This window comes from Neoarius graeffei, chromosome 20 (genome assembly GCF_027579695.1).
Source record: "Neoarius graeffei isolate fNeoGra1 chromosome 20, fNeoGra1.pri, whole genome shotgun sequence".
NCBI classification, from domain to species: Eukaryota; Metazoa; Chordata; class Actinopteri; order Siluriformes; family Ariidae; genus Neoarius; species Neoarius graeffei.
The window spans coordinates 60261148-60285145 of NC_083588.1; the positions used below are offsets into that span (position 1 = coordinate 60261148).

Genomic DNA, 23998 nt, shown 5'->3' on the forward strand with positions numbered 1-23998 from the left:
GTTTCTCCACCGACATGACAATCTGCATTTTATATTTTATTAATGTCAAGAGAGCAAAAAGTATGAACTAGCTTGTTTTGTGAATGCTCCACAATTATAAACGGATTTTTTTTTAATGTTGTGCTCTTTAAATACATTTTCAAAATGCAGTCATTCACAAAATGCTGTTGTATTAGAGAAATAAACCACTTTGAAGCATGCTGTGAAATAATCCAACACTTAGTGTCAGGCTGCAAAACACCACCTAACTGTTTATTATTTTCCTATAACAGCATGCCCTGTATTTTATTCCTTAAGTTATTATTGGATTTGCATCTCATTACATTTTAAAGAAAACATGATTTCAGCTCATTTCATGAGCCATAACATCAACCACCTTCTGAATTTCTCAGTGGGATTGCACTGTTCCAGCACTGTCACTTTTACACTCACTCAGAGGACTGGTGTTTACATTCATTTTATATTTTATATTTCTCTATTTTATCATTTGTAATGAATGTGTTTATTTTTAGTGTGCTTGAATATTTCTGACTTGCTCCCTCAACTTTTTGCTGGTGCTTTAATGTGTGAATTTCCCCTGGGATTAATAAAGTGATTTATCAATCTGTTTATCATTACGTTACACACAGGTATTTAGCAGATGCTCTTAGCCAGAGCAACATACAATAAGACCCTGACACACCCGCAGCAGGGGGTTAGGTGCCTGGATCAAGAGCACTCCAGCCATTCCTGCTGGTCCAGAGAATCAAACCAGCAACCTTTGGGTCCCAAAGCTGCTTCTCTAACCATTAGGCCAAGCTGTCTGTCTGTCTGTTTACTGTCCTGTTTATTTGTCTGTCTATCTAGCTTTCTCTCTACCTATCTATCTGTCTATTTGTCTGTCTATCATCCATCTGTCTGTTTGTCTGTCTACCTTCCTGTTTATTTGTCTGTCTATCATCCATCTGTTTATTTGTCTGTCTACCTTCCTGTTTATTTGTCTGTCCATCATCCATCTGTCTATTTGTCTGTCTACCTTCCTGTTTATTTGTCTGTCTATCATCCATCTGTCTGTTTATTTGTCTGTCTACCTTCCTGTTTATTTGTGTCTATCATCCATCTGTCTGTTTATTTGTCTGTCCACCTTCCTGTTTATTTGTCTGTCTATCATCCATCTGTCTGTTTATTTGTCTGTCTATCATCCATCTGTCTGTTTATTTGTCTGTCTATCCATCTGTCTACCATCCCATCTATCTACCTATCCATCCATCTGTCTGTCTACCATCTCATCTATGTATGTCTGTCTACCTATCTGGTGATCTGCCTACTTGCCTATCTATCTATCTATCTATCTATCTATCTATCTATCTGCCTGCCTGCCTGCCTTGCTATCTGCCTGTCTACTTGCCTATCTATCTATTTGTGTCTATCCATCTATCTGTCTGTCTACCATCCCATCTATTTATCTATCCATCTATGTCTATTTGTCTGTCTTTCTTTCTATCTGTCTATCTATTTCTCTATCTACCTATCTATCTGCCTGTCTACTTGCCTATCTATCTATCTATCTATCTATCTATCTATCTATCTATCTATCTATCTATCTGTCTGTCTGTCTGTCTGTCTGTCCATCTATCTATCTATCTATCTATCTATCTATCTATTTGTCTGTCCTTCTATCTATCTATCTATCTATCTATCTATCTATCTATCTATCTATCTATCTATCTATCTATCTATCAAACAGTCGGAGATAAAGAAGGGGAAAAGCTTGTCTGTATTTTTGGATTAAAATACAGTTTAAACACGAACATCGTTGTGTCCAATTTACTGCCATAAAAACTCCCAGATTGTTGATCTCCCTCCTGTAAGAGCATTCTATTTCTGCACTTTTATTTATCACTTTATTTATAAAAGTTCAAATACGATTGATATTTATGCCATTGGTTAAAGTGTGATTTTTTTTTTTGTTTGATTTATTTCTGTCGGTCAGGAAAAATGTGAAAAAGTTTAAATGTTATTTTTATATATATATATATATATATATATATATATATATATATATATATATATATATATATATATATATATATATATATAATATTTTTTTTTTTAATTCTCTCTCTCTGTTTTGAAATGTCAGCACTCTGTTTCCGTTCAGGTCGCGACTTTTAGTTTGAAATCACGGGACATTTTGGATGATAATCCTGTGGTCCGATTCGGTTCGGCTTCTTCTGACCCGAGAGTGAGGATTTATGCGGAGACTGTAAGGTCCTGCTGATCTGCTACAAGCCGTGTTTTACAGTTATGTGTGTTAATTAGTGCTGTGTGTGTGTGAAAGAGCGGCCGGTGCTCGTGTAGTTTAGCCGCGGTGCTAATCCGCTGCTCGCGGTGTTTATTCCTCACAGCCGCCTTTGTCTGGAAAAAAAAAAAAAACACCAACGCGGGACATTTTGGTGTCCAGAAGCTTCCTCACCGCGCGCTGCAGGAGGATTGAGGTTCAAAAGCAGACCTTCTGTCCCCGTTCTTGTGTAATCTGAGGTAAAGATGTCTCTGCACGGTAAGAGGAAAGAGATTTATAAATACGAGGCTCCGTGGACGGTTTACGCCATGAACTGGAGCGTCCGGCCTGATAAACGCTTTCGGCTCGCTCTGGGCAGCTTCGTGGAGGAATATAACAACAAGGTAAACATTTAATCTCCATTAAACCTCTTTATCAACACCCAGCATACACAGAGAGCTACCTGGAGCAGCTGTAAACAGAAACAAAGGCGTGAGGTAAATTAGCTCAGTGTTAGCTAGCTGTGTTTGTTGTTGTTATATTGGCTGCTGTTACTTAGTCCTTTTTTTATTATTTTTAAAAATTTTTTAACCAGGTCCTTATTTTACAGCATTTAAAGAATAAATACAGTAAATTCCATTTCTTTTTAATAATCTTAGTGCCTCACAAATCACAAAAGCTTTTATACAAGTCCCAGAATACATATCATTGTGTAAAAAAAAAAAAGTTTTGATGTATTATCACTTTTTATCAAAGCTAACAATGTTTTCCTGACTCATCCTGTACTAATCTTGTTTTCATCCAATGAAATGCTCTCTAGCATGTTTATGTATATGTCCCGCCCTCTTTGGGCGTGGTTTTGGCTGACACTACAGTACGAGTATAGATAGTTTTCACTGACGTCACGGCATTCCGGGGAACGCCCCCCAGCCGCCATCTTGTGGGGCAAACAAAATGGACCATCGCCACTACCGGCTACGTTATCTCAGACGAATTTATGAAGTTATATAGTCAGTTTTCTAAAATAAAGATCAATGTCAGCAAAATCAAGCAAACAGAAGTATATAAATACATTAGACGACATCTCACGACAACAGTATGCAGCCAAACTGGCCTTGATTGGGGGAATTGACCCCTACGAAGTGGACAAAGATGCATTTTCAAGTGACTATGCAGGGCTGCCAAAGCCTGAAACTGCCAAAGCCTGAAACTGACTTCATCAAACTTTAAAGGCTGTCTGATATATACAACTTTATATATTCACAGCGCACCTTTTGGGCGGATGCCACCTGAATCGCGCAGATCCGATTTTTTTTTTTTTAGGGGGGGGCGTTGGAGTGTCTGATTATAATTTCAAAGTAAATTCTGTATTAAAATTACTAAATAAGCAAATCCGTTACAGTCCATGAAACAGGAAGTATGAGGATGAGAAAAAAACAGTTTAAATCGGAAAGCTGCGCACATTTGCGCAGCCCGAGTAGGACTGCGCAAATGTGCGCAGCTTTCCAATTTAAACTGTTTTTTTCTCATCCTCATACTTCCTATGTTGCATGGACTGTAACGGATTTGCTTATTTAGTAATTTTAATACAGAATTTACTTTGAAATTATAATCAGACACTCCAACGCCCCCCCTAAAAAAAAAAAAATCGGATCTGCGCGATTCAGCCGTGAAAAAGGCGGCATCCGCCAAAAGGCGCGCTGTTTGCATCCCTGGTTGATTAAACACAAATCAAATCATACAGAATAGACCTAAAATGTTTTTCAAAAATGACCCTTGCGTGAGTGAAGTGACAAGTGTCAAATAGAAACGTGACAAACGAGCGATATTAAGTGTACATTACAGTGTAAACGTACACGCAGCGGTTCCAGTTAGGCATCCTCCAGGGATTGTTTACATGATGTTTTGGTTTCCAAAAACAAACTTAAACACAATTGATTGTTTATTTAAACAACTTACCACTTATAAAATGATCGGAGCAGACTTTGCTGTGTTTGGAAGGCTGATAATCCTTGCGGTTGATTCTCGCAAGGCATAGATTTCTCCTTTGTATGCTGAGTTTGTTTGCTCGCCTTCGTGCTCCCGTACAGTGGGAATTCCATAAAAGCTCCGCTTGACGTCATCATCTGACCTATTACGACAGCTGTGAATACAACAGGTGTGCACCATTGCTAGCTTTAAATAGCCTGCTTGGGTTCTTTTGAAGACTGTACTCGTGCATTACAATGTGTGCTCAGTGACCCGTACGGTAAGCTGGACCCACAAGATGGCCACCACTAGGGAATCCCCGACTCTGTGACGTCATGTGAAAACTATCTATAGGTTGTACTGAGTCATGTGACTTTTTTGCTTGCGAGTTTAGTTCCGGTGAACAAAGTGGCGGCGGTCAGATAAACCGATTTGGCCGCTGTTATGTAAAGAGCTCGTGAAACCGTCTCCGGCTATTTTCGCAGTTTAGAGGCCAGGGTGCGATCAAGATACCTTCAGAAAGTTCCTCGGTGCGATGGGAGAGAACCTTACACGGTAGTAATGAATGATTTGGAAAACTATCCATCTGTTGAGTTTCCTGACACCTCAGAATTGGAAATGATAGAAATCAGAGTCGTGCTTTAAAAGTGTCCCGCTGTGATGTCATCTCGTACTGGTGGGTGGGGCTTATTTCATCGCCACATTATGGGATGCATCATTACACATCTGATCAAAAGCAGCTTTTGATTTAGTGTCCTGTCCCACAAACACACAGTATTTCATGACAGGAAAAAAAATTTAAGATTTAAAGTGCATATCACGGGTAAATTCAGGAGCAAGATCAATGTAATTCTCGTATTTTATATTAAACTTTGGTCAAATATCTGTCACATTTTGTGCAATTTTTTTACCTTGCACAATACCAGAAAAATTCAGTTGAAATCAAGCCATTCAAGGTGAATTGGTCCGCCTCTGAAAAAACTTGGCATTTGGATTTCCCGGCAAACATTGATTTTCGTGACGTCGCGTGCGGGACGCCTCCTTCTGAATCCAGCGCTGGTTTGTTTATGAGAAAACAACCTGGTGGTTTTCTGCAAATTTCTTCAACGTTATCGCGTAATTATTAAAATGGTTAACAGATGTATCGTAGGAGGGTGTAGCAACACCAATCTTGATGGGATTAGTACTCATCGTTTCCCAAAAGACCGGACAATGAGAGAGAAATGGGAGCGCTTGGTCTACACAGGCTGTGCACTGAAACCGTGCAAAGCTCTCGCAGCCTGCTGGCGCTTCCACAGGTGACGTCACGAATCTGGCTCCAGACTCCCTTGGGATTTTTCCAGACGTGTTTTATTTTATTTTTTTCTGCTGTAGACAGACGGCCTTGTGCAAAATTACCCTTCTGGATGAGTGTGTAAAGGGACATTCTTTCATAAACGAAATTGGTCCAGAATATGCACTTTAATGTACATGGGGTCATTTATGAATTTACAGATGCTGTGCTGTGATTTTAGTTCCACCTGGATTGACCATGTCAGTGATTTTATTATTTATTTATTTATCTTTTCCCTCAGCAATCATCAGAGAAAATTATAGACCTGCTGCTTTTTTTTTTTTTCCAGAATAATTTTCACATCTGATGCGTCCAGATACACGTCTGTGCTTTTCAGCCTGCTAGAAACTCGCAGGTTTCGATCGTTTTATGGGAATGTGGGAGTTTTATCACCAAGGAGATGTCTAAAAAAGAAAAAAAATCAGACATCTGTGCTGTAATTATAAAAAGCTTGGTGGATTTCTTTCTTTGTTTCTTTAAAGAAAAGAGGTTTTGTAGGGTACTGTACGTTGTTCAAGTCAAGGATGTTTCCTTGGTAGGACAGAAGAACACGTAATGGTGCAGTTTAGTGAGTGTGCAGGTTGCGAATCGTTTTTGAAGGGTGGCCAGAGACGGCTTATGAATATTCATGAAGAAAGTGCCACCTGATTGGTCGGTGAATTCTTGGAACCCCATCACGGAGAACAGGTATATGGCAATAACTAGAGATGCACCGATTGCAAAATTCTTGGCCGATACCGATTTCCGGTTTTTGAGGGGGTCTGACCTGCCAAAACCGGTTTTACCGATACCGATTTTCTATCTAAGAAATCATTATAATCATACAATAGACACCATGTTTACTTGGCTTGAGAATAAAACATCAAAAATAAGATATAGTGAGTTTCAACAGTGCCCCCTGAGCAGATTTATTTAGAACACTGACCATAACATTCAGTCCAGTTTACAGGTCAATATAGGAAAAAAACTAAAATATTAAGACAAACAAAAGATAAAGTGCACCATGCACACTTGAAAACTGGTTCTCTAAGTAAATCACATTTTAGGCCTTTTATTTCTTTTCACATAATAAGTGCAGGATTTAATATAGGCCTAGGATAAAAAAAATAAAGTGCACCACATGCTCTTGTCAATTGAAACTGGTTCTCATAACATTTTTAACATTTGCATTTGACCTCTCTTGACATCTCTAAATAAAAAAATAACATTGAAATTAACAGGTAGCTTTAAGTTGTGAACAAAGTGCTCTGTCCCACCCCCAGTGCAATCACTCAACCATCAATGGCAGGTTCTTCTTCACAAACAGCAGCATTTCTGCCTTCTCCCCAGAAAGCCTGTTTCTTTTCTCATCAAGGACATTACTAGCCAAGCTAAACAAGCGCTCACTATCAATGCTTGTGCATGGAGCAGAGAGGTATGCTTGGGCAAGCGGGGCAAGTGCAGGGTAGTGTGTTTTGTTTTCACGCCAGTATTTTAGTACATCATTTACAGTTTCATCCTCAGATCTCTTGATGGGCAGCTCTGAGAGGTAACGCTGTAACTGAACAGATGCAGGGCGGCCTAGCAGGTGTTCCTCCTCATTGCTAGCATTCTCCATCAGTATCTCATCATGCACAGAAAGCAGTAGGCTTGCCCTTTTGGTTGGAGGTGCGATGGCAGGTTCCTCAGGAGGCTGATCAGGTGTGGGTCTGATGGCACTGGTGTCCACTCTGTCCAGCATGTTCAGAAGTACCCTTTTCACTTCATTTTTTGTTTCTGCTGAGAAGTAGCAAGTTTTGTATCTGTATCAACAGACAAAAGGATTTTTATATTACACAGACACATCAGCCAGACATAAACATAAATATTGTGCACTCTGTACATAGGCTACTGTACATAAGCAGGCATTAAAATGGCAACAAAAAATATGTTTTGACAAATAAAGGCTTTCTATTATTTTCTACTGGGCTAATAAACATCCTTAGTAGTAAGTTGTTACTTGCCTAGGATCCATAGCAGTGGCCACAAGGTACAGTGGATTCTTCTCGATGTCTGCAAACCGTCTCTGGACCGCTTCCAACAGCGTGGCCTTGGCAGTGCCCACACCACGGTCGGTGTCTGCTGCTCTCCCCAAAAGGCGCTTCAGTGCAGTGATTTCAGGGATGACGGACGAGGCGGTGGCTGACGAGGAGCTAATTGTCTTTGTGAGTTCCTCAAAAGGTTGAAGGATGCTCAACACATTCTCAATTAACTCCCACTGGTGTGTGGTGAATATTGTCGGCAGCTCGTGTTCTGTTGCGTATAAGCTCAAGGCGCGTTTTTGTTCCAACAGCGACTGCAACATGTAAAACGTGCTGTTCCAACGTGTCGGAACGTCTTGTTGCAAGCGTTTCTTGGGTTGACCCAACTCCTCCTGGATAACGTGGAGTTTCGAGTAGGCTAGCGGTGAGTGTTTGAAGTGCGTGACTATTCTCCTGCCTGTTGCCACGGCGTCGGTGATTGCGCGTTGAGATTGCAGTCCCTCATTCACCGCTAGCTGGAGTGTATGTGCCATGCACGGGAGACTGGCGAAGTTGCAGTCATCCAGTGCCTTGGTCATATTCCGAGCGTTGTCACGCAACACGACATGAACCCTCTTCTTGTCGATGTTCCACTCTGCCATCATTTTTTCAAATTTGGCTCGTAAATTGTCCGCAGTGTGGGAACCAGGGCATTCTTCACAGTATAGCAGGACTTGATGTAGCTCAAATTCATCATCCAGCCATTGAGCGGTCAGACTCAACATTGACATTAAGCTCACGTTAGAAGTCCAAATGTCCGTCGTGAAACTGATCGGAGATTTGGTGGCGTTGAGTAGCTTGCGTATATGGCTTGAAACCTTCTCAAACAACTCTGGCAGCGCTGTATCAGAAAAGTATCGCCTACTTGGTAATTTGTACCGTGGACTCAGGTGTTTAATCAGGTTGACGAAGCCTTTATCCTGCACTACGCTGAACGGCTGGTCGTCCAGTGCCATGTACTCCATTATTTTTCGAGTGGTGGCATTAGACTTCTCAACACTCGTGTCGAACATAGGGGCGACGGTGGGGTGTTGTTGCTGTGACTCAGGTACATCCCTCTTAGTCTTAGCACTAGCAGCCGTGTCTTCTTTATACTTGCTAAACAAGCATGGGTGTTTCTTTTCCAAGTGGCGTCTTAAGTTGGTTGTTCCATAAGTCTTAGGCGTTGATCCTCCACGGCTTACTTTAGACTTACAAGCATTACACATAGCCTGTTTCGGTTCGTCCTGGCACACGGTAAAATATGTCCAGATCAACGACATCTTTGTTTTGCTTTGGTTCAGTTTTGAGCCGTCCGCGTTGAGCTGCTGCGCATGCGTGTCAGCGTGATCGGCCAAAAACCGGAAATGACGACAGTGACCGGCCGGTCACCGATTGGGCCGATTGGATAGAAAACCGGCCTTTTTGATCGGCGGCCGATTGACCGGTGCATCTCTAGCAATAACGTAATGTTCAGGGTTGATAAACGCTGTGGTTTTTAAAACACCGCACTGAACCAAAAGCCATTCCCCAGCTAATCAGGTGGCACTTTCCTCATGAATATTCACAAGTTTTCTCAGCCACCCTGCAAAAGCAAAATTCACCTGCAGGTGTGCATCAGTGAAAAGGTCCTGCCGTGTACGAGCACGAAGGATCCACACAGGCATCCAGAAAAGATTCTGTCCTTGGTGGAATTCCAGAGGTCCGAGACGTGGGATCGGTCCTTCATTTTCTTAACACTGAAGAGTAGGGCTGCACAATATATCGAAAAAGTATCGATATCGCGATATCATAGTTTGCGATACACATACTGCAAAAATTACTTAAATTTCGATAAAAGGCACATTTTTCTGTGCCGTCCAATCACATTTGAATGTCAACAAGCGCCGCGGGATAACTCCGCCCCCTATTGTAAAACAAGTAAAAGCCTTGTGGTGATGGCGGAAGGCGGGAGCAAGTGTGGTGAGACAAACTTGTGTGAGGAGGAACTGGTTTCCAAAAAAAAAAATGCACGTCTGCTATTTGGAAGTACTTTGGATTCAGGAGGGGTGACGTACTGCAAACTCAGGTACTTTGCAAGACATGTACCTGTAAAACAGTGGTGGGGCGGCTCACTGGGACAAACGCTGTACAGAAGCATAAAAACATAAAACCGCGCTCTCTCTCACTCTCTCGCACGCACGCACGCACTACCTCTCACTCTCTCTCTCACACACACACTACCGCTCGCTCACTCACTCACGCTACCTCTCTCTCTCTCACACACACACACACACACACTACCGCTCGCTCACTCACTCACGCTACCTCTCTCTCTCACACACACACTACCGCTTGCTCACTCACACACGCTACCGCTCTCTCTCTCTCTCTCTCTCTCTCTCTCTCTCTCTCACACACACACCACTGCTCTCTCACCCGCATGTGTTATTAACAGATTGTGTTTGAGTTTATGGTGAATCTGTGTCGCTCACCTTCATCTCCCGGGAGCCGCTGAAATTGCCATTTTGAATGCTTTATGTTAATGTAATGTAGTTTTCAGTTTTTTGTTTACTTCAACTTAAGACATTTTCTGCTGCGCTCACAAAAATTAAGAGATTTAAAGATGATTGATGGACACCATTGCAGGTGTAGCCATGTTTTTCCAATAAAAAATAATGTTGGAATGGAAGCGATGCATTGGGTGTTTTTTTAAAATGCTAGATACAGGGCAGAACGGCGAGTAGAGGTAAGAAAAACATTATATATTTAATTATCGTGATACATATCGATATCGAGATATTCAGTCATGTTATCGAATATCGCATATTTTTCTGATATCGTGCAGCCCTACTGAAGAGTCTTCAGTCTCTGTTTTAAACTCCTTTGTGGCTTTATTTCAGAGTCATGGATTTAATAGATTGTGACAGGAGCAGAAACGTGTGTGTGTGTGTGTGTGTGTGTGTGTAGGTGCAGCTTGTTGGTCTGGACGAGGAGAGCAGCGAGTTTGTGTGTAGGAACACGTTTGATCATCCGTACCCTACCACCAAGATCATGTGGATCCCAGACACCAAGGGCGTTTACCCAGACCTGCTGGCCACCAGCGGAGATTACCTTCGCATCTGGAGGGTCTGTTACCTTCACCTCTCTCTCTCTCTCTCTCTCTCTCTCTCTCTGAGACCCTGTGTCTGAAATCACTCACTCGTTCACTACTCCCTCCATAGAGACTTACTATATAGTGAGCTCATTGTTAAAATGAAAAAACACTTTCGGACACTAGTCCACCGCGCCGTTATTTACGTCATTACTGTCGCGCAATTAAACCGTGCCAGATCAGTCGGCTGGCGGGTTTCAAAATAATAAATACATGCGTGTGTTTTTGCGATAAATCCGTATTACACTGAGCGTATTTCACACATTAATCAATACAGAGTACTTTGTGTCTGCTGCATCTTTCAGTTCTTTTAAATCAAGGCTGAATACTTTCTTCTTTGCCGCTGCCTTTTATTAAATCAAATTTGAGACTTTTAATTTGATTTCTTTCAGCGCGACCGCAATGCATGATGGGATATATTGCTTTGGTTAGTGACCATCGTTGTACACTACTTTTCGTGATGCATTGTGGGATACTTTGAGTGCACTATATAGGGTGTAAATAATCCTCACTAAGGTTTCAGACAGCGCTACAAAATGGTGTCCTCGGTATATAGTGCCCTCTATAGTGAGTAGGGAGCGATTTTGGACACAGGGTGTGTCTGTCTGGCTGTCTCTCTCTCTCTCTCTGTGTCACACACACACATTCTCACTCTGTGTGTCTGTGATTCTCTGTCTGTCTCTGTCTTTCTGTCTCACACTCGTTCTTACTCCGTGTGTCTGTCCCTCTGTCTGTCTGTCCATACCTCTCTCTCATACTCCCTCATTCTCACTCCATTTGTGTCTCTGCCTCTCTCTATCTTTCTCTCTCACACTTGTTCTCACTCTGTATGTCTCTCTGTCTCTCTCTGGGTCTGTCTCTCGCTCTCTCAGTTGTTCGCACTCCGTCTGTCTGTCACACTCGTTCTCACTCTGTGTGTCTGTGATTCTCTCTTGCTCTGTCTGTCCATCTCTCTCTCTCTCTGACTGTCTCTTTCTCTCTCGCACTCGTTCTCTCACTGTATGTCTCTCTCTCACACTTGTTCTCACTCCGTGTGTCTGTGATTCTCTCTCGCTCTGTCTGTCTGTCTTTCTGTCTCACACTCATTCTCACGCCGTATGTCTGTCTCTGTCCATCTCTGTCTCCCTTACTCATTCTCACTGTGTGTGTGTGTGTGTGTCTCTCTCTCTCTGTGTCTCTTTCTCTCTCACACTCGTTCTCACTCCGTGTGTGTCTCCCTCTCAGGTGAATGACACAGAGACGCGTCTCGAGTGCCTCCTCAACAACAATAAGAACTCTGATTTCTGCGCTCCTCTGACGTCTTTCGACTGGAACGAGGTGGATCCCAACCTTCTGGGTGAGACTCTCTTCGACACGTTCAGATGTCCACCAGGGACGTGCTGACCATCACTTCCACCATACTTTAAGATACCTTCAAACAAAAACCCCACATATTTCCATCATAAGCGTCCACAATACCGGCATTTCAGTTCGCCTTAATTTGAATGTTCAGAGCCGTGTTCTCGTTAATTTTGCGCCGAAGCTCAGTCCTGAGGCCACGGAACCTCATCTGCATTTTTATTTTTTGCAAAGTACTGAGAAAACCAGGTGCATACAAATAATCATCTTATTCTGTTTGTGTTTCATTCATTTATTTTTCTCAAATTGTCCATAACTGTATTTTTAGTATGATGTTATAACAGCACTGTAAAGAATTGATAAAAGGTCGTTAAAGTGATGTGAGAAATCTGATCATGTCTCGCACACAGGGAAATGGTCTGCTCTTAGACCTGTAATGTTTTAGGGAAATGTTTTCTCGTTTTTCATAAAGCTGACAACAAATGTAACGCATTACAAGTTTCGTGTCAACATCTGTTAGGGTAAATATTTTAAAAGTGATAAGAAGCAGATGTTGGGGGGGGGGGGTTTACTCATAGTTATTTCCGTCCTTATAGTTGAGGTTCAGCGATACAGGAAGCCGTTCAGCAAATCTCTCAACTCGCTTTCCGTGAGTTCTCACAGGGTTCAAACCCTCATCTGCTGGCTGGTACACATTCACACTGGAGGAAACCCACACAGGCACGAGGAGAACATGCAAACTCCACATGGAAAGGCTCCCGTCGGTTGTAAGATTTGAACCCAGAACCTTCTTGCTGTGAGGTGACAGTGTTAACTACTACACCACCATCCTGCCTAGCGCTATTGTAGATGATCATCTCATCCCGTTATCTGTAGCCGCTTTATCCTGTTCTACAGGGTCGCAGGCAAGCTGGAGCCTATCCCAGCTGACTATGGGCGAAAGGCGGGGTACACCCTGGACAAGTCGCCAGGTCATCACAGGGCTGACACATAGACACAGACAACCATTCACACTCACATTCACACCTACGCTCAATTTAGAGTCACCAGTTAACCTAACCTGCATGTCTTTGGACTGTGGGGGAAACCGGAGCACCCGGAGGAAACCCACGCGGACACGGGGAGAACATGTAAACTCCACACAGAAAGGCCCTCGCCAGCCACGGGGCTCGAACCCGGACCTTCTTGCTGTGAGGCGACAGCGCTAACCACTACACCACCGTGCCGCCACACTCGCATAAATCTGAATTGGAAATGTTTAGTTCACTTTAGCTTCTGCAAACGCACAACTCTACTAAAAGATTGATAAACGAGGCTCAATGTCCCCAACATTGAAACCTGAAAACTTTAGAAACTCTTAGGCCAAGTTTACATTAGACCGTATCTGTCTCGTTTTCTTCGCGGATGCACTGTCCATTTACGTTAAAACGCCGGGAAACGGGAATCCGCCAGCGTCCACGTATTCAATCCAGATCGTGTCTGGTCCGGTGCTGTGTAAACATTGAGAATACGCGGATACGCTGTGCTGAGCTCTAGCTGGCGTCTCACTGGACAACGTCACTGTGATATCCACCTTCCTGATTCGCTGGCGTTGGTCATGTGACACGACTGCTGAAAAACGGCGCGGACTTCCGCCTTGTATCACCTTTCATTAAAGAGTATAAAAGTATGAAAATACTGCAAATACTGATGCAAATACTGCCCATTGTGTAGTTATGATTGTCTTTAGGCTTGCCATCCTTCCACTTGCAAGTGGTAAGTGATATGCGCTGGGATCACACACACAGCGGCTCAGTCCCGAATCACTGCTCGTGCGCTCTGTGAGCTGCGCAGGGCCGGAGTGCGCACCCTCCAGAGGGCACTCGCTGTTCAGGGCGGAGTGATTTGGAGCGCAGGATGCCTGCGGAGCCGAGCGTATCCGTGTATTGGCGTTGCTGTGTGCACGCGAATCGTGTATTGGCGTTGCTGTGTGCACGCTAATCGTTTTAAAAACGTTAATCTGATGATCCGCTGATACGGTCTAATGTAAACCCCACCTAACAGACCTTTACTTTTTAACAGCACTGTTTTGGGATTTTGCTGAGTTTACCTTCAACTGTCTGATTTTTTTCACAGTAATGAACTGTGTAGGCAGGAAAATCACCACGTTTTCTAAACGCACTCCTGAAAATTACTCATTAACTAGGGGAATTAAATTTGATATTTTTGACATGTTAATCATTAATGTACATGAAAGACAAAGGCTTAAAGGTTATAACTTGTTTTAGTGAAAATAAGTACTAAAATGCACTAGAATGCAGGGTTTTGCGTGGTGTTATTAAAATATTTCGGGGGACGTTGCCCCACCCCAATCTTAGTTTGACTTTCAAAAGTTCAGGATTTTTTTCTTTGCTCCACTTTCATCTCTAATAATAAATAGAAATATTTAGTATGAGGGAGCTCACCATGGCGAGGGAGCGAAGTGACCAAGCGGGCGGGGGGTGCGAAGCCTTTGAAAAATTGAGGCTACAATGGGACATTTCTGAGGCTATCTGAGAGGGAAATTGTAACAAATTGTTTGTTTATTTGTCAACATTGAGAGAGAAAATAAAATGTCGCAACACTTAATTCAAATTCTAATACCTCAAAATTCAAATTACACATAATACTAATTCCACATGATTGAAATTTATAATTCAAATGAATCAAACTTAAAGTATTAAACATTCACCAGAGAAATGTTGTTTTCTTATACTAGAATAAGGTAGAGTTAGTTGTTCAAAATGAAAAAATAATAATAATTCCAGAGCAAAGTTATTTTCTTTAAAAGGAAACTAAAGTAAACATTGTAAAGTTGGAATCCAACCCAAATCACATAAAGTTTGAAACCATGCAAAAAATGTAAGCGCGCTAAAAAAAAAGAAACATACTTGAACTTTTCCTGGAACTCAGCCTTTTTCTCATTTTGCTTTTCCACTGAACACTTGGTGCCTTCATCAGAGCAAGACATCTGGTCTTCATTCGTCACGGATTCCACGACGCTGCTGTCACAGCGCTCGGTTGGTGCGTCCTTCAACGAGGCCCCGGAACCAGCAGAGCAGAACGGACCGATCCCTCGATTGTCGTGATTTCGCCATCGGAAACATCTTTATCCGCTTTGTGACAGAAAAAAGGAGTAATCATCTTCTGCCCCAGACAGTCTTTGGCTTTCTTCCGTTTCGTGCCACGGGACGACATCTTTAAATGCCCAAGTGTCAACAAAAACAACTCGCAAACAACTACTGTCAAAAGCTCCCGCGCCAGTGGGTGAAACGTCATTCAGTCTCGAGAAATCTCACTCTACAAGTCAGCTGACCTTGTATGTAACCTACCGTAAAATACCAAATAATAGCCCGGGCTATTATTTGTCTCAATCACGTAAGAGACCCGGCGCGTATTAGAGACTAGGCGGCTATTTGGAACAGGCGATTAATTCCTTCTTCACAAACACCTTCCCCAAAATCTACCTCAAAACGGGGAAAAAATCATTCTCAGATAGGCCTACTTTTAACCAGTATAACTTACAGTTTGTTTAGAGTTAGATTACAGATAGCACGGTGCCGACTTCGGGGAATTTTGAAGACGCGCAGAATGCATCTTCGCATGGCACAGTCGGGGTGGATAAAGGATAAATCACACACCTTTTCCTGTTAATGACTAGTTAAGTACATGCTTTACAAAATAATCAAGAAACCACACCATTGTCTGTGCGCAGCACTGTGATTTAATTACTCTGCAAAGTTATGGTCACTTGCTATCACCCTCACCCATGCAGCCTCCACCCTTTGCGCTTCGCGATGTCTGTCAATCTGAAATTGCATGGAGGGCGCGACGTTGAAGCAACATAATTAGGGTGCGAAGTGTCAAACCAAAGGGTTTTTTCTTATGCTGAAAAATAAGTGACCTGCAGTGGCTACATACTGTCATCTTGCATTCTCACGTTTCTCTCCAAGACGTCTCCCTATTTGGCCGATATGAGCCTATTCCCCGAGTGAGTTGGTACGGTGGCTCGACCCCGTAGAAAACTTAAAGTTCGGATGAAAGTTAGTTGAATAGGTTACTGACTTGTAGGCCTACATGTTGCCTGCCTGACGCGTGCTTCTGCCCAACTTGCACGACAGATTACTTGTTGAAAAGGCCCCTTGGATTAGATTGGCCGCGAGCAGACTGAAATGCATGTTAGAACGCTCTCACCTTTTTTGTAAAGCGTCTTCCAGATCCGAATGGGTAAGGGCAAGTGAAATGGTATAAGGTCTTTAATAAAACTCAGTGTGTGCTTTGACGCATGCATTCGGCAATTTAGGTCGTTTAACAGAAGCAGCAGTCCAACCTTGGAAACACGCAGTCCTCAATGTCACCACACACGCTGGCTTTCGTTGGGTATACCCAAAGGGGTATTCCTCATTCGATGACGTAAGTGATATCCCACACACCCATGTCAAACGTAATTGGCTAAGACATCTGTCAAAAGTTACAGAGTTGCATTCCTCAAGAAATATTACGGTAGACCAAGATTATAACATTCAAATGGCATGTTTATTATCACGTAAGTTACGTGTAAGTTACGTGTCATTCTGAGATGCGCAGATAGACAGTAAAGGGAATTCCGAATTCCCTTTACTGTCTATCTGCGCATCTCAGAATAACACAGGACAATGGGCGAACTAGATTTTTTTTATTTTTTTTCCCCAGCCACGGCGCGCCGGAACGCTATCACCCCTGCGTAACAAAATGTTGTAAACAGTATTATAGAAATAATTTCATTTTGCATTCATTCATTCATTCATATTGTTTCGGTAGAAAACTATGCAATGCAAAATCGTTTAAACACCAGAAAACCAGAAAAGTGCTGGGCCTCAAGATTCTAGATAGAACGTTCGGACGCTTTTTTTTTTTTTTTTTTTTTTTTTTTTTTTTTTTTAAGACCCCGGCGAGTATTCGGAACCGGCCTTTGGCACAGCACACGCGTACACCCGGCCGTTAAAGGGAACTCGGCGGTTAATTGGAACTCGGCTATTATTTGGTATTTTACGGTATGTCAAATCTCGCGAGAGCAGCTGCGACAACTAAACAACATGGCGCCTCGGTCTGGAAAACGCCCATTCGGATCGTTTTTGCACCGTCTGACAGTGTATCTACTGTGATTGGAATATTTTTGGAGTAGTTATAACGTATTTGATGATCAGACACATTGTCACGTGGTGTTGCTGGGATGTTTTCACGGAGAAAAGATCGTTTTGAGAAAGATTGCATGTTGTGCAGTGGCCTAAGTGTGAGTTGGGGTTCAGTCGGCATTTCGGTAAGGGGGCGTACGCTGAGAGTAAGAGGGTGCAGCGCCCCTGTTCCCCGGTTTAGACGAAAGCATGATAAATCCATGTTATACTGAGCGCATTTCCCACATAATCCTCACTAAGGTTTCGGACAGCACTACAAAATAGCGTTCCCACTATACAGTGCCGTATATAGTGAGTAAGGAGCGATTTCGGACAAGGAAAACTTCCGGCTTGATTTCATTACCATTCGAAAGAGGGCGTGCGCGTCTTTTGACAACATTGGCAGATGTCGGTCGCTTTGATTTCCGCTGTATGTTTTACTTCCGTCCTACGATGTCTCGCACAGGTCTCAACGGATCTCGTTTATGGCCATCGCTTTGACATATGGACTGATATATTACAGAGCATATTTCAAACACTCATAACTCGCTATAGCAGCGACAAAATAGCGATCAAAAATGCATTCCGATATTTAATAAATAGAATTTTGATAATAAAAAATTTGCCTTCAGTTCTCCTTTAATGTTATGGCTGATCAATGTTTAGTGCCTATACATTTCAAAATACTTCTTATGTTTAAAAATAGTATAGCACAAGTACTAGTGCATCTCAAAAAATTAGAATATTGTGAAAAAGTTCAATATTTTCCATCAGTTATTTAAGAAAGTGAAAATGTTATATATTATAGACTCATTACACATAAACTAAAATGTTTCAAGCATTTTTCTTTTTTAATTTTAATCAGTATGGCATACAGTACAAAAACATAAAAAAACCCATCTCAGAATATTAGAATATTTCATTTCGAGTTTGAGTAAAACAGTATGAGCACAGTGTATCTCTCGGTCTAGCTCAGTACACACGACCACAATCATGGGGAAGACTGCTGACTTGACTGTTGTCCAGAAGATGATCACTGATGCCCTCCACAAGGAGGGTAAGCCACAAAAGGTCATTGCTGAAAAGGGTGGCTGGAAAAGGTGCACAAGCAACAGGGATGGCCGCAGTCTTGAGAGGATTGTCAAGAAAAGTTGATTCAAGAACTTGGGAGAGCTTCACAAGGAGTGGACTGAGGCTGGTGTCAGTGTATCAAGACCCATCACAAACAGACATCTTCAAGAAAGGGGATACAACTTTTGCATTCCTAATATCAAGCTACTCCTGAGCCAGAGGCAATGTCAGAAGTGTCTTATCTGGGCTAAGGAGAGAAAGAAATGGACTGTTGCTCAGTGGTCCAAAGTCCTCTTTTCAGATGAAAGTAAATTTTGCATTTAATTTGGAAATCACAGTTCTAGAGTCTGGAGGAAGAGTGGAGAGGCACAGAATCCAAGGTGTTTGAAGCCCAGTGTGAAGTTTCCACAGTCTGTGATGATTTGGGGTGCCATGTCATCTGCTGGTGTTGGTCCACTGTATTTTATCAAGTCCAAAGTCAACACGGCCATCTACCAGGAGATTTTAGAGCACTTCATGCTTCCATCTGCTGATGAGCTTTTTGGAGATGCCGATTTCCTTTTCCAGCAGGACTTGGCACCTACCCACAGTGCCAAAACTACTACCAAATGGTTTGCTGACCATGATATTACTGTGTTTGATTGGCCAGCCAACTTGCCTGACCTGAACCCCATAGAGAATCTATGGGGTATTGTCAAGAGGAAGATGAGAAACACCCGACCCAAAAATACAGATGCGCTGAAGGCCACTATCAAAGCAACCTGGGCTTCAATAACACCTCAGCAGTGCCACAGACTGATCACCTTCATGCCACACCGCATTGATACAGTAATTCATGGTAAAGGAGCCCCAACCAAGTACTGAGTGTATAAATGAATATACTTTTCAGAAGTTGGACATTTCTGTATTGTAAATCCTTTTTTTGATTGATCTTAGGGAATATTCTAATAATTTGAGATACCGGATTTCTGATTTTCATGAGCTATAAGCCATAATCATCAAAATTAAAACAAAAAAAAAAGGCTTTAAATATTTCACTTTACATGTAATGAATATAGAATATATGAAAGTTTACCTTTGTGAATTAAATTATGAAAAAAGGAACTTTTTCATGGTATTCTAATTTTTTGAGATGCACTAGTATGTGTCCTGCTCAGCTGTATTTGGTCTCAAAGTTCTATGAGACAAAACAAATTCGAGTTTATTATCCATTGTGTTTACCTGCTGTGCGCTTAAATCAAAAGAAATGTGCTGTTGCATTTATTTAAAAAAAAAAAGAGAGAATCTTTTGTATAAATGGCAAGCTCTGTGTCATTTCATTTCCCTCACTCATGCTCCGTAACCTCCCAGTGCATTGATATGAAACAGGATTACACTGCAGTGGTGGCTAGAAGAATGGTGTAGGAGGTCCTAAGTGGGCGGCACGGTGGTGTAGTGGTTACAGGGTCTCCACGGATCCTTAAAAAGTCTTAAAAAGTCTTATTTTTAATATGTGTTTTTTAAGGTCTTAAAAAGCATTATATTTCGCTATTTTTTGAGCTACGGTATTAAATTTCACATGGGAGGTATTAAATTTCATCCAGGTAGCCTACGGTAAATGAAAAAAAAAAAAAAACATGTATCTGGATTTTTTTTTTCCGCGCTAACGTTATTTATTCAACCAGCGTCGTTTGTTATCAAGATGCTGAACAAGTAGCACAAGAGCCGTTGTGTGTCTAGCACTAGTTCTAATAGCGCAGGAACCACGCCACAGGGGGCAGTGTGTTCTTTTATCCATGTAGTAGAACCATTGAGAGTAGAGCAGACGAGGAAGAAGTGGTTGAACTTGAACATGAACGGAGATGGGGAAGTGTAAGTTTAGTAACAAGTGGCTTGAGGAGCCAAAATACAAAAGTTGGCTAACAACAGCAACTTCAGAATATGAAGCAAGATGTAAGGTATGTCGGAAAGACATCAAGTTAACAACAATGGGCTGTAAAGCCCTTGACGCTCACTCGAAAGGGGAAAAGCATATGCGCTATGCTGCTAGTCGGGCAACAACAGTCCCCATGCCAATGTTCGCCTCTACGGTCACAAAAAGTGCAACGCCAGCTTTAGCGTCTCCGGGTCCCAGCACAAGTGCTTTCGCCCCAACCGCTACGCTGAAGGCAGAAATACTGTGGGTTCTGCAGACGATTACCCGACACCACTCATACACTTCAAATGAAGGTGTGGGCGCAGTCTTCCAGGCAATGTTCCCCGATTCCGAGTATGCCAAATCGTTTACTTGTGGGAAAGACAAGACATCGTATCTAGCGCGATTTGGTCTGGCTCCATTTATCAAACGTGAACTTCTGGCTACTGTCAATCAAGGCAGCTTCGTTGTCATGTTTGATGAGTCTATGAATCGAACCACCAAGCGCAAGCAGCTCGACATTCACGTGAGGTATTGGGTGACGGATGAGACTGGTTCTCGAGTGCAGTCCCGGTATCTCAGATCACAGTATATGGGCCACCTAACAAATTAAGATAAGGATAAACCTAACAAATTAAGATAAGGATAAACGTTTTGTTTTCAGTGTTTCATGTAAATGGGAAATTAATACTGTAATTGGTAAGCAACTTTTGCAACTGTTTGACTTGGTTATGAGGACCTCTAGTGTGCTTTTTTTTTTTTTTTTTTTACTGTACGTATTTGTTCCGCAGTAGTGGTCTTATTTTTTATACTCGGTGGTCTTAAAATGGTCTTAAAAAGTATTATTTTTGCTGGTCAGAAATGTGCAGAGACCCTGGGTTAGCGCTGTTGCCTCACAGCAAGAAGGTCCGGGTTCGAGCCCCGTGGCCGGCGAGGGCCTTTCTGTGCGGAGTTTGCATGTTCTCCCCGTGTCCGCGTGGGTTTCCTCCGGGTGCTCCGGTTTCCCCCACAGTCCAAAGACATGCAGGTTAGGTTAACTGGTGACTCTAAATTGACCGTAGGTGTGAATGTGAGTGGCTGTGAATGGTTGTCTGTGTCTATGGCTACGTTTACATTAGACCGTATCTGTCTCGTTTTCTTCGCGGATGCACTGTCCGTTTACATTAAACCCCCTGGAAACGCCGGGAAACGGGAATCCGCCAGGGTCCACGTATTCAATCTAGATCGTATCTGGTCCGGTGCTGTGTAAACATTCAGAATACGCGAATACGCTGTGCTGAGCTCTAGCTGGCGTCTCATTGGACAACGTCACTGTGACATCCACCTTCCTGATTCGCTGGCGTTGGTCATGTGACGCGACTGCTGAAAAACGGCGCGGACTTCCGCCTTGTATCACCTTTCATTAAAGAGTATAAAAGTATGAAAATACTGATGCAAATACTGATGCAAATACTGCCCATTGTGTAGTTATGATTGTCTTTAGGCTTGCCATCCTTCCACTTGCAAGTAGTAAGTGATATGCGCTGGGATCACACACACAGCGGCTCAGTCCCGAATCGTGGCTTGTGCACTTCACTCGCGCGCTTTGTGAGCTGCGCAGGGCCGGAGTGCGCACCCTCCAGAGGGCACTCGCTGTTCAGGGCGGAGTGATTTGGAGCGCAGGATGCCTGCGGAGCCGAGCGTATCCGCGTATTGGCGTTGCTATGTGCACGGCTAACGGTTTTAGTGTAAACGCGAATCGTTTTAAGAACATTAATCTGATGATCCGCTGATTCGACGTAATGTAAACGTAGCCTATGTGTCAGCCCTGTGATGACCTGGCGACTTGTCCAGGGTGTACCCCGCCTTTCGCCCGTAGTCAGCTGGGATAGACTCCAGCTTGCCTGCGACCCTGTAGAACAGGATAAAGCAGCTACAGATGATGAGATGAGGTCCTAAGTGTCCTGTGTACCTATTTGTAAAATGATCATACCAAAGTAGATGGGTTTATTTTAGTTAATTCAATAGAAGTTTCTTGTCAGGTTAGGAAGATAGTACAACCAGCAAAAATTAACACATCTAATCAACACGTCGGCTCTCGGACTTGGCATTGACTCGGCCATGTGTGGTGTTGGTCTTGTTTTGTTCTTGCCCTCACCAATCTCAGTTTTGTCTCTGATGTTGCACTCTCAATCAGACATAACTCCATCTTCCTTTCGGCAACTTTATTCTCTTTGGTTCTGTATTTCTCTTTCACAAAGAAATCGTGACGCTCGCACAACCCTGTCGACTCAGCTCGGCTCTACTCTTTTCTGGACAGCACACGCTGATGACATCTCTTGGCAATAACATGAGGGAGAATAATACAAAATATTTGAATAATGGAACTGCAATAAAATGAAAATGTATTTTCCTTTCACTACCTTATCTATTCCAGTTCCTTGAAATGTATAATGTTTTTAAAATACAGTGTTGGGCAAAAGTTTACATACCCCAACAGAATGTTTCGTTTCTTGCCTATTTCTAAGAGAAATTGAATGATAATACACAAAAACCTTTATTTCACTTGTGGTTAATGGTTGGCTGAAGCTATTTATTGCATTCATTACTGCGTTTATTCTTTGAAAACCATGAAAACAACAAAAACTACCTAAATGACCCTGATCAAAAGTTTACATACCCCTGTGAATTGGCCTGAAAACCTGTACACAATTTGACATAAACAGGACTGAATGGCAATTAAAGGCAACTACCTTCACCTGTGATCCGTTTTCTTCTAATTAGTGGGTGAAAATAAAAGTCAGTAAATTGCTGGACTTTTGAGAGAACCTTTTATCCCTCATCCAGTGCTGCGCGTCATCTTTGAGATTGAGCCATGGGAAAATCAAAGGAATTGTCAAAGGACCTGCGTGAAAAGGTAGTTGAACTTTATAAATCAGGGACGGGATATAAGAAAATATCAAAGCAATTAAAAACGTCAGTCAGCACTGTTCAAACAATAATCAAGAAGTGGAAAGTCAGGGGCTCTGTAGACACCAAAGCCCGTTCAGGTAGACCAAGAAAAATTTCACCCACCACTGCTAGAAGAGTTGTGCGTGATGTAAAGAAGAAGCCCCAAATAACATCCGGTGAACTTCGAGATTCTCTGAAACAAGTTGATGTGGATGTTTCAAAGAGTACAATTAGGAGACTCTTGAGAAGAAATGGGCTGCATTGGAGAGTTGCCAGAAGAAAGCCCCTTCTACGCAAATGCCACAAAGAAGCCTGTCTACGATATGCCAGACTGCACAGAGACGCACCCCAAACCTTCTGGCAAAAAGTTGTGTGGAGTGATGAGACCAAAATTGAACTTTTCGCGCACAACACTAAACGCTACATCTGGCGAGGAATCAACAAGGCCTATGATGAAACGTACACCATTCCCACAGTGAAACATGGTGGTGGATCTCTGATGTTTTGGGGAAGTGTGAACTACAAAGGCACTGGAAATTTGGTAAGGAGTTGATGGCAGGATGAATGCAGTCACTTATCAAAAAATACTGGAGGAAAATCTACACGCCTCAGCCCGGAAGCTGCGCATAGGACGAACTTGGACATTCCAGCACGGCAATGATCCAAAACACAAGGCCAAATCAACTTGTCAGTGGCTACAACAGCATAAAGTGAAGGTCTCAGAGTGGCCATCTCAGTCTCCTGACCTCAACATTATTGAGCCACTCTGGGGAGACCTCAAACGTGCAGTCCATGCAAGACAGCCCCAGACTTTACAGGAACTGGAGGCTTTTTGCCAAGAAGAATGGGCAGCTTTACCATCTGAAAAGATAGAGACTCAT

General features: G+C 42.6%; 2 protein-coding genes across 2 annotated transcripts in view; one reads left to right on the forward strand and one right to left on the reverse strand.

Annotated features, from left to right (window-relative positions):
* The first annotated feature begins 2152 nt into the window (after positions 1-2152).
* dcaf7 (ddb1 and cul4 associated factor 7) overlaps positions 2153-23998 on the forward strand; it is a 28754-nt gene continuing 6908 nt past the window's right edge. Inside the window, exons 1-3 of the mRNA XM_060902097.1 lie at positions 2153-2664; positions 10529-10687; positions 11937-12048. Of these exons, the coding sequence (XP_060758080.1) occupies positions 2527-2664; positions 10529-10687; positions 11937-12048 (409 nt within the window). The 5' untranslated portion in view covers positions 2153-2526. The remainder of the gene's footprint in view (positions 2665-10528; positions 10688-11936; positions 12049-23998) is intronic.
* Positions 6441-8921, reverse strand: LOC132868858 (zinc finger BED domain-containing protein 4-like). The gene is made up of 2 exons (XM_060902096.1): positions 7544-8921; positions 6441-7342 (listed from the first exon to the last, which is right to left on the reverse strand). The coding sequence occupies exons 1-2, from the start codon at positions 8860-8862 to the stop codon at positions 6829-6831; spliced, it is 1833 nt and encodes a 610-aa protein (XP_060758079.1). The 5' UTR covers positions 8863-8921; the 3' UTR covers positions 6441-6828.

What these genes read in the sequence shown, in the direction of transcription:
- LOC132868858 (XM_060902096.1), bottom strand. Translation starts at nt 8,862, where the DNA reads ATGTCGTTGATCTGGACATATTTTACCGTGTGCCAGGACGAACCGAAA. An exon ending in GCCACTGCTATGGATCCTAG is followed by an intron (nt 7,343 to 7,543) that starts GCAAGTAACAAC and finishes CTGTTGATACAG; the next exon opens with ATACAAAACTTGCTACTTCT.